Here is a 16,620-nt window from a genome sequence, read left to right as displayed (position 1 = left end):
AGAAAAATATTTTGAGATGGAGAAATAGCAACTGAATCTGAATGTTCCACAATGTTCCCAAAAGCTGTGGAGGCAAGTCTTCTGTGAAACCACTCAATGTCACAGCCAAGCTATATGCCCTTCATTTTGCAGCTACGAGTGCACCATGGACTGTCTGTAGGATTAAAAATTGGATTTACTAGTAATTGGGTCAAAACAGGGTTACTTATGGACACAGCTGTTTACCGACAAGTGTAATTAGCCCTTTGCCCCTCATTTTATGGATCCCCGTTTCTAATTGCACCTAAATTCAGTCGGCATGAATTGAGGAATACATGTTCACAAAGCTACAGCCACTGTGCCCTTCAATGGTGTCTTCAGAGGAAAGAGGGGAGGGGGGGAGGAGAGGGAGAAAGAACCCAAATGATAATTTATAACTTCTGCTTGCTGATCTTTAGGATTAGGACATTAAGAATGATCTAATATTATAAGTTATCTGTGTCACTGTTAATACTCTTTTCTATTTTTTAAATCCTACTCTGAAGATAATATCCTTGAGTCTTTGGAGAAAACTTTAGCAAAATGAGCAGCCCAAACTGGACCAAAAAAGCAATTAACTGAAGTAGTTAACTCTTAAGTGCACGCATGGCATCTGAGTGAATTGTATGTTGGCTTGTGAGTGAACTATTTCAGTTAATTCTCCCCATGTTACTAAATAAAGCATTATAGGATAACACTATTTTTTTCTTTTGCAAAACAAAGGATTAAACTATGAGCTTTTACTTCTATATGTATATATGTAGAAAAGACAGAGATTCCTGTCACAAAAGCTCAAAGAGGAAATTATATTGGCACGTTAGTATTTAAAGGCAATTGAATTAAAGCAAATGACAGGGCACCCAGGAATCTTCATACTCCTAGACTTGACCTTGCATGTCAAAACTAAAGACGGTATGCTGTCTTTTAAAAGAGCCACTTTCAACTCTGATACCTGAAATACAAGGACATTTCTGAAGGTCTAGTTATACTAAAGTGAATCTTTTAGTATTATGGTGCCAACTAACTAACTCTTAATATTTCTAGCTGAGATTGTTACAAATAAAAAATAATAATTAGGATCTAACAGAAAATAAAGTTCCTTCCCATTAGAAATTTAGAAGCTAAAAAAAAAACTCCAATGAATGATAGTACTTAAGAGTTTCTACTTATTTATTAAACTCAGATTCAATAAACTTTATGGCTTAGATAGGGTGCCGAAGGCAGCAGATCAGAACGTCTAATTATTTTTTTCCACAAATTGCATTGCTTCTGGCCTTAAAACAATATGCTCATACAGTGCAAAGGAAATCCATAACGTCAAAATATGAATATAAAACATCTTTCCCAGTTTAGCTGATCTAATATTTGCTATTCTTTTACAACATGACAGCACCTTATAAAACAAGCAAAATCAAACAATCTTCAGTCAGCTTCTGCCAAGGCCTTGTATATAACCTATGGATATGCTAACACACACATGTATCTACGTTTACTATTCCTATAGACACCCACTTATTACTAAGCTAAAAAGCTGACACTTTCTGCTCTAGGAAAAAAAAAAAAAAAAAAAAGGCATAGCATTCAAGGACTGATAAAGTTATTCATAACAAACAAGTTTGGCCAGGCTTCCTTCTATTCCATCTCCATCAAGTTCCCCCCCCAACCCCGACATCATCAACAAGCACACCCCGTGGAACTAAACTATTAACAGAGCAAATCCATAATCCCAAACTCGGGGAACTCTGTGTTCACATCCCCTCCATTCAATTATTGCATAGCCTTAAAATAATAGAACAGTTACTCACTTTCAATGAATCAAAGCAGGCGATTACGCGTCCATTTTCAACTTGGCAGCTTTTCGAAGGATGTGCAAATTTACATTCCGTGTCTGGCCGTGAGCAAGTCCCCCTTTGGAACTCTCTACATACTTCCAGTGTTAGCCATTTTGTGTCCCGAATCGGTGCCACACTAACAGCCATGTTTAGATTTTTACAGGTAGTTAAAATGTTCAGTGAAACCAACCAACCCAACCCCCCTCAAAAAAAAAAAAAACACCACAAAAACAACTAAAAAAAAAAAAAAATTCTGAACTGATCAAACTGTAAAAGGATGATGAAAACGTCCCCTCCAAAAGACTTTTGCCCCCACTCCCTGCTTTAAAAGTACATGGAAAACTGTGTTGTCAATATCAAGGAAAAGATCTCCCACGAGAAATTCACAGCATGAAACTGTTAATTCAAAGAGGTTTTGGTTTTGGGGGGTGTTTTTTTGTTTTGTTTTGTTTTTGTTTTAGAGGAATCCTAGGATCTTAAGTAGATGAACCTGTAAAAGGAGGGCCCGGAATCAGCCTTGTGCTCTCAGTAACCCCTTCCCAGAGCCAATTGGAGCCCAAAATGCAAGCATGAAAACGTGGCAGCCCCCTGGACACCGATTTTCCAAGCTGCTCTCAGCAAAGTTGTGTGAGAGGGAATCTCCTCACAGCTGAATTTGCAATGGAGTTTGGTGGTGCAATCGGTATTGATTAGTTTGGCATAGACAGATGCAGCAGTTTAGAGCAAAATCGAGAAAAAAAAATGATTTTTGTTTGTTTGCTTGTTTTCCTCCTTGATTTCCTGGCAGAAGAGATCTGACTTTTTTTTCCAGCAAACTTTTCTTTCAAAAAAAAAAAAAAAAAAACTAAAGCAGCCTAGGGCAATGCCAGATACTTAGAGCTTTTTTTCTCTTGATTTCTAAGTAGAAATGGGGGTGTCTGGGCTAGAGGTGGAGGGTGTATGTGCTGTCTTCACAGTCTAGCTGGCAGCAAGCAAGGCAAAAGCAGAGACTGCTCTAGAAGCGGTTCCAAGCAGCAGAGACGTCAGGAAAGGCACTTCTTTAGTACCAACCTGTAGAAAAAAGAGATAGGTTAAGATTTACTAAAGTAGCACTTCCCCGATGTCCTACAGTACCACAACCTTGCCATGTGCTACCGGACTAAGTCACATCCGTGTCAGCTCTCTTGCTCTCTGTCTGTCTCTCTCTCACACACACTCACTCACTCACACACACACACAATACTTACAGTGAGGCATATTGCAGCCAGCCATCGGAGATTTTTATTAAAAAAGGGGGCCGTTTCCCCTTGTGGAGCAATGCATGATAGAGAGGTAACCAATCACAGATAGTGTTGCAGCAATATTCTGGGCAGAAAGCCAATGGTGTGGGTTGTCTTATGAAAGGTCGCGCCTGTCAGACGTTCATTACTATGCTATAAGCACAGAAAATGTCCATCAGATGTGACTTATTCCACTGCAAGGGGACGAGCATGTGGGTTTTGAATTTACCCAACATGCAGCGAGTGGACTAAACCATGTTAGTTTCAAAACAGCTCCAGAGGCAAGTCCGAGCACTTGGAGATCATGGCCAGAGGGGGAGAAAAAAAAGAAAAGCAAGGTTTAAAAAAAAAAAAAAAAATGCAGCTGACTTCCAAACTGCTCTCCCCCTGGGGCTCTGAGCAGGGACGGGCTGGGAGCAGCCTGTGCCTGCCGTCCTGACACGTGAATAAAAAAGGAAAGGGGTGTTTCCGAATGGTACGTTCTCCTGACCTATCCAATTCACTTCCTTCTGAAGCCCGGAGTCCTGCCCCTCCGCCGAAAGCAGCACTCATACTGTAAAACTATTCCATTCAGCCGGCAGACACTTTGTCAATATATATCACAGGCAGGCGAGATGGGAACAAAAGCATCCTTTATTCGTACATTTTTTGAGCAGAAGCTGAGGTCATGTGGGGGAAAGAAGGAGCGCAGTGTTGTCAGGGTGTCTGGCAAATCTGAAGTCAACCTCCAGGGAGAAAGTGATTCCATTGCAGAAACATTAAATATTAAGTGGGCAATTGGGTTTGGGCAGCTAGCGGGATGCACTTCAGGGGTACGAGTGAAGCCAGAGGCTGGAGGGGGGAGGAGGGGTGATGTTGGAGGGGGAGCCCCTATTGCCTAATTACCTCGGCACTACAAGACTGCTCCTGAGAGCAAGGCATGTTTGCTTTCAGCAACTTAACTTTCTCTTTCATTCAGAAGGGCAGACTTTCAGAAAATGCTCAGCAGTTACAGAAGCAAAAGTATCTATTTTTCGTCAATGTTATCAGCAAAGGAAACAAGGCTTTAATAACTTAGAAGTTTCACACTCCAAAGAGGCAATGACACAGTATAATAAGTAGTGTTTGATGCTACTTCTTCAAGGGCCAAAATGGTCAATGGGCATATGGTACATTTATAACCCAGACACCAGAAAATGGCCTATAATATAGACTACATAACTGAACCAGAAGATAGAGTATGAATATATATAACACACATGTAAACATGAACATCTAGAAAATATTTTCAAATTTTTATTTTAGGGTTAATAGGTTAATACTGTCATTCTTAACATTATTTTTTTTTTCCTAAAACCTACCAGATACTTGGCTAAGAAAATATTGAAGTAACACTACCATTTTTGAGAAAGGTAAAAAAGAACCAACTCATATCAATGCTCAAGAAATATTTTTGTTTTCAACATATTTTCTGGTCCTAATCCCTACTTCTATCAGCACAAAGTCCCATCAGTCACCAACTCTAACATGCACCCACCTTCCTGAGTCTTTGCCCTGATTCAGAATTTCTCAGCTACTTCATGCCTTGAGCATGTGGCACACCTGAGTCAACAATCTCTGTTGTCCTTCCCTCTAGAGTTTTGAAATGCCTCACCTGCAACATTCACTTCCTGCAAAAGCCATCTAAGAGGTCACCTCCTCCAAAAAGCTTCCAAGAGGCCTTGTCCTCCCTCTCCATTCATATATTAGCTTGCCTCCTCTGAACTACTACACTGCGCCCTATCCAGGGTTTTATTTCCTTATAGGTCTGGTCCACTGTCCCCAAGGGCAGAAATAATTTCTGCCTAGCATAGTGAGGAAAAGGAGATGGATCTCCATAGATGAGGGTAAATCAACTGATCGATGACTATTGATATATATAGACTGGAATTATCTCCAGGGCACAAAGATGCACAAACACACATATGAGCACACCCTTGTAAACATATTTAGGAGCGCAACACATGAATATGATCACGTACTTGAACACACACATACACACACATACCTGTCACTACCGCTATAAATTACTACATCCCAGCGTCACGTCTAGAAATCACCTTGGCCTGGACAGCTCCCTCGCACATTCCACACAGCAACTTTTCCCAAACCTCATCCCTCTCCAGTCCCTACTCCTCCGTGTTCCTTTCTGTTAACAGGGGATGGTCTTATAGGGGAAGGTCTGACAGGTCACAGCTATTTCCTAGTCCAAATAGCGGCCCTAGGGCATGAACTCTCTCTCCCCTTCCCGCCACCCATCTCTACACTTTCTGCATCTTCTCAGTCACCCAGGAGTTTTCCCTTCTCCTGCCCACAGTTGAGCTTCCACCTTGACTCACCTTTTCTCAAGATTTCTTTCCCTTTATACTCCCTCAATATGTGAACTTTCCCTCAATTCTTTCTGAGCCCTCCAAGGGGTGAAGTAACTCCAGAATGGAGGCGGTGGCCTGGCAGGAGCCAGGGAACCCGGATGGCTACGTGTCCCCCTCCCGGGAAAGCTCTCAAGCCGTCATTCACAGTCTTATGTCTACCGTCTCATCTGCATGCGCTGTATTTCTGCTCCTTCCTCTCCCAGTCACCATGGAATCTGTATCCGTGTGACCTCCACACCTATCACTTCACCGTGCAGCACAGCCCTCAATGCCCCAGAAAAGGCAAATCCAAAGCCTTCACTTGACCTCTAATACCATTTACAACTCCCTCTTTCTTCCTATTTTTTAAAAAAATTTTAAATTACAGTGTACAGTCCATATTATTTTGTGTTCGTTTCAGGTGGACAGAATAGTGGTCAGACAATTATATATTTTACAAAATGGTTCCCACCTAGCACCATTATATAGTTTACAATATTATCGGGTAGAGGGGGTCAATGGGGAAAAGGAGAGACATCTGTAATACTCTCAATAAAGATAAATTTAAAAAATAAAATTATATATATACAGATATATATAATTTATATATATATATATGTGTGTGTGTGTGTGTGTATGTGTGTGTGTGTGTGTGTGTGTATACACACACTGAGTGGCCAGATTAGTATGTTATTATGATCTCTGAATGCATAATAATCTGGCCATTCAGTGTATATACATATATATATTAATATATATTATCAACTCTATTCCCTATGCTGTACTTTACATCCCCATAACCATTCTGTAACTATCAATCTCTTCACCTTTTTCACCCACTCCCCCAACCCTCCTCTGAGAACTTCCTCTGCCTTAAGCCTTTCTCCTTATCTTGAACTGGTACAACCTAGCTTTTTGGTTTCTCCCAGTGCTAGACTCCAGCCTCCTCCCTTTCAGAGAGGAGCCGGGAGGACAGGGAGGGTTCCTGGAATAGGCCATGCTGCTGGGAACTCCTGGGACTCCTTACAGGCTAACACTTTGTTTGGTTTGACACATACTTCTTCACCCCCTCAACCAGGCAAATCCTTTCTGCTGGTCTAAGTTGTTATTCAGTCATCAACTCAATAAGACTGGGCTGACTATGGTAAACATTATTTAATCTCAAATTATTATCAGTACTTTGTATCTCTTGGTTCTTTTAACTCCTAGGTTATAGAATCCTTGTCAATAGGGTTTATCATCATATTTTTACCTGGTACTTAGAACAGAGATTTTTTTTTAAATGTTTGATAAATAAATTTTATTTAAACTAATGAAGATAAACATTGCTATGACTATATAAGGATGTATCCCCAACCCTGAGAAAATATTTTAGCATCATCAATAGGGTCCACCTATATGAGGAAGGAGGATGGTACCATTAAAAATGTCCTCAATGCTTGGAAGTTATGCCCAAATATAATACAACCTCAAAATCCATTTCTAGAAGTGATTATTTTTCCCTTCTGCCATGTTACAAGCGTAAGCCACTCAGTTATTAAAATGCTGGCAACTGGGTGTTCTATTTTTTAATTTTTGTAGCGGAGAAATTCTACTTAGTTCAAAAGGCATTGTTGGAAGAATTATAGACATATCTCTATAAGTTGAAAATACTATTTAATTGTAAAGTATATTGGGGAGGATGATAACTAAAATATTTATAATTAGCCAGGCATGGACCCAGAACAATCAGAATGAATACCAACTTTTATTGCATTATTACCTAGCTGTAATGTAACTACTAATATATGTGTCCACCCCTGACGTGGGGAAGGGGGTAGAGGGCGAAGTAACAAATATAGATTACATTTTATAAATTTATTTGACTAAATTGCTGATATCGGATTAACTTTCTCTTTTGCTTAAATAAAACAATTTCATGGAGACTGAAAATCTTCATAACTTAATATACTGGTAATTAAAATTTCATAGGATTTGGACTACTACTGAATTCCCAAAACATTTCTTCAACTAGCAATGGATTTTTGTCCTATACAACAATATTGAAACAGGTGTGGGTAACTTTCAGACTTTTATAATTCTCGCAAACATATCTGCCCTAGAACTATGTGCTACTTATAACTATTAAAGGAAATATTGCTGCTGTGAATATATTTACTAGATAAATTGTATATGAGGTAAATTTCTGACCTATATTTCAACATTTATATAATTAAAGCCTAAACGACCATTATGGTGGAATGACCAGAACGACCGGTTGCTATGACGCACACTGACCACCAGGAGCAAACATTCAATGCAGGAGCTGCTTCCTGGTGGTAGTGGGCTCCCACAGGGGATGCGCTGCTAGCAAGCGCAGCTCCCGCCACCACGGCAGTGCTAAGAAGCAGCAAGCCAAGAGGTAAGGAGCAGCGGTCAGGCAGGTGGTAAGGAGCAAGGGATCCCGGACTGGGAGAGGGTTCAGGCCAGGCTGAGGGCCCACCCCCACGCCCAGGGCAGTAATTTATTATAATAAACTTCCCTCAACAACAACAACAAAAAGTTTAGGGAATTTAAATAGTTTTGCAGAGAGAATCAAACTACTTGAAACCAACCTAGTAACAAGCCCTTTATTTGATCAAATTCCAAACATTCACCTATAAGTTCCTCACATTATGTGACTTGTTCTATTGTACAAACAAGCAAGCATTTTCTGCCACAAGCACCAAAAAACAATTTCTCCTTGGGTGATACCAGAAATCACTTTTATTTTTTACTTTAAGATATGAGGGGGGAAATAAAATGTAAAAATAGAGGAAAGAAAGTCAAAAAAAGGTTCAGGGATAATTTTTTAAAATATATATTATTGATTTTTTTTTTTTTTTTTTTTTTTTTTACAGAGAGAAAGGGAAAGGGATAGAGACTAGAAACATCGATGAGAGAGAAGCATCAACCAGCTGCCTCCTGCACACCCCCTACTGGTGATGTGCCCACAACCAAGTTACATGCCCTTGACCGGAATTGAATCTGGGACTTTTCTGTCCATAGACTGATGTTCTATCCACTGAGCCAAACGGGTTTCGGCAGGGATAATTTTTTTTTTTATAATGACTCATAGTAATTGATAAATGTTAGCATTAAACTGACAGTGGGTGTCTTCATATAAATATCTATGTAAAAATACCTGCATACTTCAATAGAGGATAGACAGTTACAAGGTATGAGAATAAAATGCTACCTTGGAGAACTGGATGGCTTCCATGAGCAACATAAAATTTCTTACTCACATGTGTTTACTAATCATTCTAGTTCTTCTGAACCAAATGATAGGTGGTTTGTCCTATTACTTCTCAGGGTGGATAGTTGGGAATTTTGGGGACTTTTTTTTAATAGCTTTTGGTTTCTGAAATAGGTTACACATTGAGGAAGTGAACTGAGTAATTATTTGAGGGTTTTTTTCTTATTTGCAAAGGCAATTTTTATCAAACTGGAAGAGATATCCAACTTCACCATGTATATTTGGGGAGGACAGATATGGAGACCCTTGCCCCAAACCGTAATTTCTCACCCAACAAGTCCATAATTAGCAATGCATTACTTTAGTAATTATTTAATACATGACTAAATAAAGTTAGTAAGTAAATAAAGAGATAATAAATCAGTAAATTTATTTGGAAACAGTCATATGTTAGCTCATGAACTGTTTTGCCCAGGGTTCATCCCAAATATTAACAGAAATTTCAGTATACAACCCACTAAACATTTCCAGAGGCTGTACAGCTATTTCTCTGCTTGCTAAGTTCCTAAATAGAGTAACAGAGCTGTTATTTATTATATGGCAAAAACTCTGGTCCAAATGAGTTAATGCAGTCTTCAGCAGTATTAAAGTCTACGTAACAAAAAGCTGAGGTCAACGTTTCTCAGAGAGGGGTAAGCACCCTATTGAAATTTTAAGTGATACAGAAACAACATACTTTTAACAGAAGCACTGGAATGCTAACACTAACCCATCAAGCCTGTGATTACACAGGCATTATAACTTACAAACAACTAAGTTTTCACAAAAAGAATGTAAAGAATAAGGCTAAGTAAATAGATTGGGGGGAAAATTGTAAAGGAGATATGCAAATGACTGGCTTTAGAAATACTTCTGTGAAAATAAGGTCATCCTCTGGAATGGCATGTCAGGGTGGCCTGCTGGTAGACACACCGCAAGGTGCTATGGGTGACAAGTCTCTGCCAAGGAAAGAAAGTCTATTTACCAACTCAAATAAGTAATCTAAGGTCTGTCAAGGCTTTCCTTTAAAATTCTGATAGTCTGATTCCCTAATCATCAAATGGTCCCTTATTGGAGAAATAAGGAAAGAACATTAGAGATTCACTCACTATCACCAAACATCAGAATTCCAAAAGCAGCTAATCAAGCCGCACTCACGTTAGAAAATGATTATGGTCCCTAAGTACTTATAGTTAAGACAAAATAAACATGAAGCCTCTACTTAGACAATGATTAAAAGTTAATTTTGAATCAATTCCTCTACCAGGCAAAATTTAAAAGGCTTTAAGGTCATTAGAAGATAAATGTATCACAAGGGCTCACTGCATTTTGTATACCAGGTCACAAGCTTTGTACCTAAATAGGCCTTTATCCAATTCCCATTGCAAAGTCATTTTCCTAGAAGCTTTTCACTACCAAAAGTATTCAACCAGAGGATTTGAAGAGAGAAGTGTCTACTTCTCACAAGAAGACATAAAGATGGCCAATAGGTATATGAAAAGATGCTCAACTTCACTAGCTATAAGGGAAATGCAAAATTAAAACCATAATGAGACATCCCTTCACACCTGCTATATGGCTGTTATCAATGAGACAAGAAATAACAGTGCAAGAGAGGATGTGGAGAAAAGGGAACCCTTGTACACTGCTGGTAGAAATATAAATTAGTGCAACCCCTACGCAAAGCAATATGAAGGCTTCTCAAAAAAATAAGAATAAAACTATTTTTAATATATATACATATATATATACATATGCACACAAAGGAATATTACTTAGCCATAAAAAATAAAATATTGCCTGTTGTGACAACATGGGTGAACCTTGAGAGTATTGCACTAAGTGAAATAAGTCAGATGGAAAGGTCAACAACAATATTTCACTCTTGTGTGAAATATAGAACAAAAAGCAAAGAACAAAGCAAGCCCACAGAGATACACACAACAGGATTGAGGGAAGGGTGAAGATACACACAACAGGATTGAGGGAATGGAGACAGAAGTAGTCTAGACCATGGGTACTAAGGACACAATGCAACATACAGATGATATATCATAAAACATAGAGATGACATGTCATATATACAGATATATGATGTTATATATGTGTATATATCAACATACAGATGATATATCATAACACTATATACCTGAAAATTAGGTCATTAACCAATGTTCCCCAGCAAATTTATATTTTTACAAAATATCCAACCTTCAACACCAGCCCAGACTTGCCAGACCCTTCCTAGCTTTAATTTTATTTCACAGAACTTGTTAGTAGTTGGCATAATATAATGTACCTATCTCACTCCCTGCTTATCATCTACCTTTGCCATAAAATGTACACTCCGGACAGCGGGCAGTTGCCAGGTTAGTTCTCCAAGACAGAGCCAGCATCAAATCAGTGCCTGGTCCAGAGTCAGCCAACAATGAGTATTTGTAATACAATTGAATTTTTCTTCTGTATATCTGAATACTACTAGTTCATCAGAATTTTCTACCAGTTACCATGTCTGGGCCATAGATACACAATTTAAGACACTGGCAACACCACCTTTATAACTTAAGGAAACCAGCATCAAACCCCACTCATTTGAAAGAATATGAGGCAATGAAATAAATATTGAGCCATATTTATATTCCTCCTTAATTGTGAAGCCAATGAAAGATTTTTTTTTTTTTAATCCACAGAATAACTGCAAACATGTGGCTTTGAAACTTAGAACCATTTAAACAATTATCTGTGAATTTCTGACAGAATCAGTCTTCAATTCTGGCAAAAGAAGAGAACATTTGCTTTTTTTTTTTTTTTTCTGATGATATTCAAACAGGAAGCCTTTAAGTATTTCTCTTTTATTCTAGAAATGAGAAAGTATAATAAATTAACACGGCACATACTACTTTATCATTTGTCTACAGGAAACATTAATCCCACTTAGTATTATATTTATTTATTACACAAAAAAAGTTATTTTGTATGCACTCGGTAGTCTGTCCAAATCATTTAATAATCAGAATACAGAATACAACAAAATTAAGAATGCTAGTACGTGCTAAGGACCTACATGGTAAAAAAAAAAAAAAAACAAATATCAGCATCCTAGCAATTTTCAGGAAGATTGGTACATTGACCCAACTGAATCTAAATGTGAAATTAGTATAACGAAACTGTGAACATTAAATAGGATGCAATACATTGAGATATCGTTATTCCCAATGCAATTAAGTCTATAGTTTACTTAAATGAGTTATATTTTATTTGGCAAGGTAACTAAGTGCCAAAATCTTTCTTTTAAATTTCAACCTTTACAACTTCTGAACAGTATCACCTAGCTTCTTACTGCAAATAGTGGTATCACTGCCTAAAACATTTCTAAATGTGACCTTCATTGCCTGAGAAATGACAGCAAAATCATCTATGCTTCCCTAATAACGTTATTGCACAACTCAAAAATAAGAGTGACATTGATTAATGAGAGAATTGGGAAAATGTTCCCATGGACCTGTACATCACTGAAATTAGCTGCATGTGTAGCTCTTTGCTCCACTGTTCCAACTTTTCTTCCAAGACAGATACCATTCTCACAAGATCTCCATTATTAACTTATCCCTGTTTTCCATTTGAGCATGCTCGATTGAGATAAATTATAAACTCAACATGTAAAGAAATTTTCGAATTCAGGCCAAGATATAAAGCATATCTCTCCTGGGACCAGATCATCATTGTTGCCATATTTTCCAGAACTCCTAAACATCTAATGTGGCAATAGCCCTCAATGCTATCAACTACATCTGAGTTTAAAAGCTTGATCTTAAAATAGATAAATCTTGAATTTCCAGATGTCTGATAAAAAAAATCTAACAGTAATTTCAATCTAGGAATTTTCATTGGCTTATTTCTACTAAAGAGTGCTCAAAATATGTTGCTTAATTATTAATCATTATGAGAAAAGTATATAAAAAATCTGTTTGTAGTTAAATAAAGTTCTAAAATAATTACTCTTCAGAATACATTAAATGAAACCAGTTATGAATGTAGTATGGTATTACTTCAATATATCCTAATTAAGTTAATTAGTGGATTTCCCATAACACAACACAGTGCATAAACATTTCCTCCTTCCATTTAATCAGTAAAAGTCCCTATAATCTCACATATGTAGCTTTTATTGAAAAGCTTACAAATATTCAAGCCACAAAGTTGTTACACAATTTAACTTTAGAATCCTATAGATATTTCTATTGATTGATATGTTTTATCTTAAAGATTACCTTTTTGACCAATATCAAAAGACCTCTTAATAACATAGAAATATCAACTGAATTTATTCCAATAACAATAAAATATGAGAATCTCAGTTTATCTTGAGCTTTAAAAAAAAAAAATTCACAAATTCACATATCCTTACATACAAACAAGAATTGTTTCTCCTAATAGTGAGTCAAGACCCAGTTGTTTTTCCCTGGTTTAAAGGATGAAGATAAGTTACAAACAAAGATATGCTTTGACAACTATAATTTTCACTTCATTGAAGCATAAGTATCCTTTTGGGAAGGTTCTACAGAAATTACATATTTAACTAGGTCTGAGATGTTGAAAAACAACCAATTATGCTGATATTATTGCAATTGCTATAGAATAACCCTGCACTTCAGATTGTATTTTGCAGAAGCATAAAATTTCAAAAGTCAACCCTGCAGTTCTTTAAAAGGTGGTAACAATACTCTCAATAATTAACTATTTTTTTAAAAGGTTGGTAACAAGGAGGCATATTTTGTTTGTGCCCATCTTGATATTTCTTATAAGGCTTCATTTATAAAAAAGAAAAACATACTGGGAGGTTCTACAAATCTGAAAAGATAAGATTAACTGCATAAAAAGATAATCCGTCTCCATGATAACTAAATTTATATCTATACATAAATAGTTTACCACATGGTGTCTCAACTGGAATTCCTTGAATATCTAACAAATTTAAGAACTGAAATCTCATTATATATAAATTGAACAATAATGCAGAACTTGAATCTGTGAGTCATTCATTCCCAGTAACTTTGCAAACATACAAGAAAATGCCACGAGTTGTAAAATAAAATAAAAACCTAACATGTGGTGTGATTAACAGTGTGAAAGTAAAAGATCTCATATTAGAAATGTAAAGGCTCAAGAGCAAATTAAAATTTCAACCAAACAGTGTCTATTTAAATTTTGAGCCTATTTTCTCTTTACATATCTAGACTTTCACATCTTCAGTGACCACAATAACCTGAATTATTTCAAAGTTAAATAATGAACAATTTGTGCTCTTAACTATAGTTCTGTTTTTTTATGTATTAAGCTTAGGTATAAATTAAAAAGCTATTTCCTATATAGATATATTAGTAAATAATAATGGAAGAAATGGTAAAATAGAAGGTCAAATGATGAACAGAAATCCCTAGCAAATAATTTATATAAATTGCATACATTAATGCCACATCTTTTTCCTTCCTTTTTCCCTTCCTCCCTCTATCCCTCTTTCCTTCCCGCCCTCCCTCTCCTTCTCTCCGTCTCTTCCTCCTTTTGTAGACTTAGACATTGCTAAATAAATGTTTTCACTACAATAAATTTAAAACAAACAGAAGGGTTTTATTGGAAGTCAAACTGAATTTCCCCCCTGTCTACTGCCAAATCAGAACCCTCTCAACCCAAGAGTAACAACTATTATTAGTATGATGTGTTTAGTCCGTTCCCTATTCATTTACCTACACATATACACATGGTTTATCATTCTACAGAAACAATGGAAATATACTAAGCATATTGTTCTGAAACTTGCTTTCTATAGCATATATTAATGACCTTTCTTTGTTAATAGAAATATATCAACATAAATACTGTTTAACAACTACGTATTACTCCACTATATGTCCATTTTTTACTAGTGGTGACCTATGTTAATGCCAATTTTCATTATTTTAAGCCGGGCTGCAATTGTATTAACCAACTATGCTTACATTTGAGTGGTTTTAATGATATAAATACTTTGAACATAGCGTATTGCATATATTAACTTTGAACTAGAATAATAAATTTCTTCCCCAGAAAAGTTTACTAAAATGTACTTCTACCAACAAGGACTAAAATGCTTTTCAATGTCCGTTAAATTTATGTTAGATCTCAAAATGATACTACCCCTAAATCTAGATTGTAAATTTCTATTGTGGGAATGGGCAAAAGACATATGTCCTTTTTCCTGCAAACTGAACAAAAGGCTTGTCATTGTATTTTGCAAAATATTTTGAACCGTTAGCCCTTACATGGCAACTAATCAATGGAAACATTTGTAAAATCAGTTTTTCCACTCCTGTTATTTCAAAATAAATAATTTCATTCCTAAAACAATCATAATATGTAAATTTTGTAATTCCCTGCCAAAGAACAGGGGCTGAAAGCTTGAATACCAGTAAATGTTGGGGGTGACAGTGTATCAAAACATACAATATGTAACTTACTATTCTTATTAATAATAACAAAATGTGTAGTTAATAGTCTGCAGGGCTTGTTTTATTTGGAAAAATCTCTGACAGCACAATATCTAATGATTAAGGGGATACGTTTTTTACACATTATTTCTACTAATGTCAGAAAATATCCTACTCCACTCCCTCCTTTTTTTAGACACTAATTGACTAAAGGAAATGGCTTCTGACAACAGCTATAAATAATGCAAGGCTTTATCAAACTAGCTAAGCACAATAAAAGTGGTGAACTCACAGAGGCCCAAGAACATTCTCCCACCCACCACCCTCCACCCCTGCCCCCGTGGTCCTTTCCCCTGGGGCTAGATCTCCTCTTGCGTCATTTCTGACCCTGGACTGGAGTGTTCTCCTGAAGTGCCATGTACTTCCAATGAAAAGAACCAAGACAGGTATATGCTTTTGGCTGACTTTTGCCAATAGACATATGCCCTGTTAGAAAAGAAAATAATCTCCCTTCACTTAGCCCTCTTCAAACAGTTCTTTTTTTTCCAATTATTAAAAACAGTTCAGAGAATAAAGAAGTACTTGAAACTGGATTTTCCTCAGAAGATGTAAGGTGCTTGGTTGGCAACGTGTGGGTAGGCCCGATGTTTTTATTATGTCAATGTGATTTTAGCACGTTAGCAAGAGTATAAATAAAATCACACTTCTCAGGAGATGAGATCAAAGATTGTATTTGTAGGATGGTGTACTTTCCAAAAGAGTAAATGTATTGAACACACAATGAGCAAACTGACACGGCAGCTTACGGTCTGGCTCCTTGGCTAAGTAGAAAAAGAACAGCCCTTTCTTAATTAATTGTTCCTAATGTTGTGTACAATCCGAGAAGCTGTAACACATGAGGAAGTCCAAAGAGCCAACTGCACCCTTCTAATGCGACAGTCAATAAGGGTCTATGTGTCCCCACCAGCACTGTAAGCACTTAAAGAGCAATAACTAACTTTCCAAGGTAAGTCACAATGCATTGGTAGCTGGCTAAAAAACCCAGTGACCACCAACAGTTTATCAATAGCAACCGTTTTTGTTCTGGGATATAAATGCTCCAGAAAGAATCTTCAACTCTCTGAACAGTCAGAGGGGAAAGACTGTTAAAAATATATATTCCTGGGACCTATCCTAGACCTACTGAGGCTAACGACCATTTTAACCAAACTCCCTAGATTATTCTTAATTCCATTAAATGTTGGCAATCATAATCCACTGACGCTAAAATATTACTCCCACCAGCAATAATTTATTACATTTCTACCCAATAATTTTCTAAAAACCCAATCTATGTCCTGAAAAGATGGCTAGTTGGAGATTTGGGAGCATGCCTTTTCATTATATTACATCAACTCGATAGAAAACGGACATAGCAGCAAC

General features: G+C 36.9%; 1 protein-coding gene across 30 annotated transcripts in view; it reads right to left on the bottom strand.

The window, feature by feature from the left end:
• The window catches only part of MBNL1 (muscleblind like splicing regulator 1), a 193,568-nt gene that overhangs the window by 135,923 nt on the left and 41,025 nt on the right, over positions 1-16,620 (bottom strand). For 23 of the 30 annotated variants that reach the window (XR_004989292.1, XR_004989293.1, XM_036445926.2 and 20 more), the window contains exon 2: positions 1,824-2,900. The exons of 5 other annotated variants lie outside the window; for them this stretch is intronic. Coding sequence is in view for 22 of the 25 variants with exons in the window: in XM_036445926.2 (XP_036301819.1) it covers positions 1,824-1,997 (174 nt within the window). In the remaining 3 variants the exon portion in view is untranslated. Of the gene's footprint in view, positions 1-1,823; positions 2,901-3,076; positions 3,381-16,620 lie in introns of those variants that run through there. 2 more of the 30 variants (XM_036445925.2, XM_036445944.2) reach the window with 2 other exon arrangements.

The sequence above is a fragment of the Pipistrellus kuhlii genome, unplaced genomic scaffold (genome assembly GCF_014108245.1).
Source record: "Pipistrellus kuhlii isolate mPipKuh1 unplaced genomic scaffold, mPipKuh1.p scaffold_m20_p_2, whole genome shotgun sequence".
Lineage (NCBI taxonomy): Eukaryota > Metazoa > Chordata > Mammalia > Chiroptera > Vespertilionidae > Pipistrellus > Pipistrellus kuhlii.
This window is presented reverse-complemented; position numbering and strand designations above follow the sequence as displayed.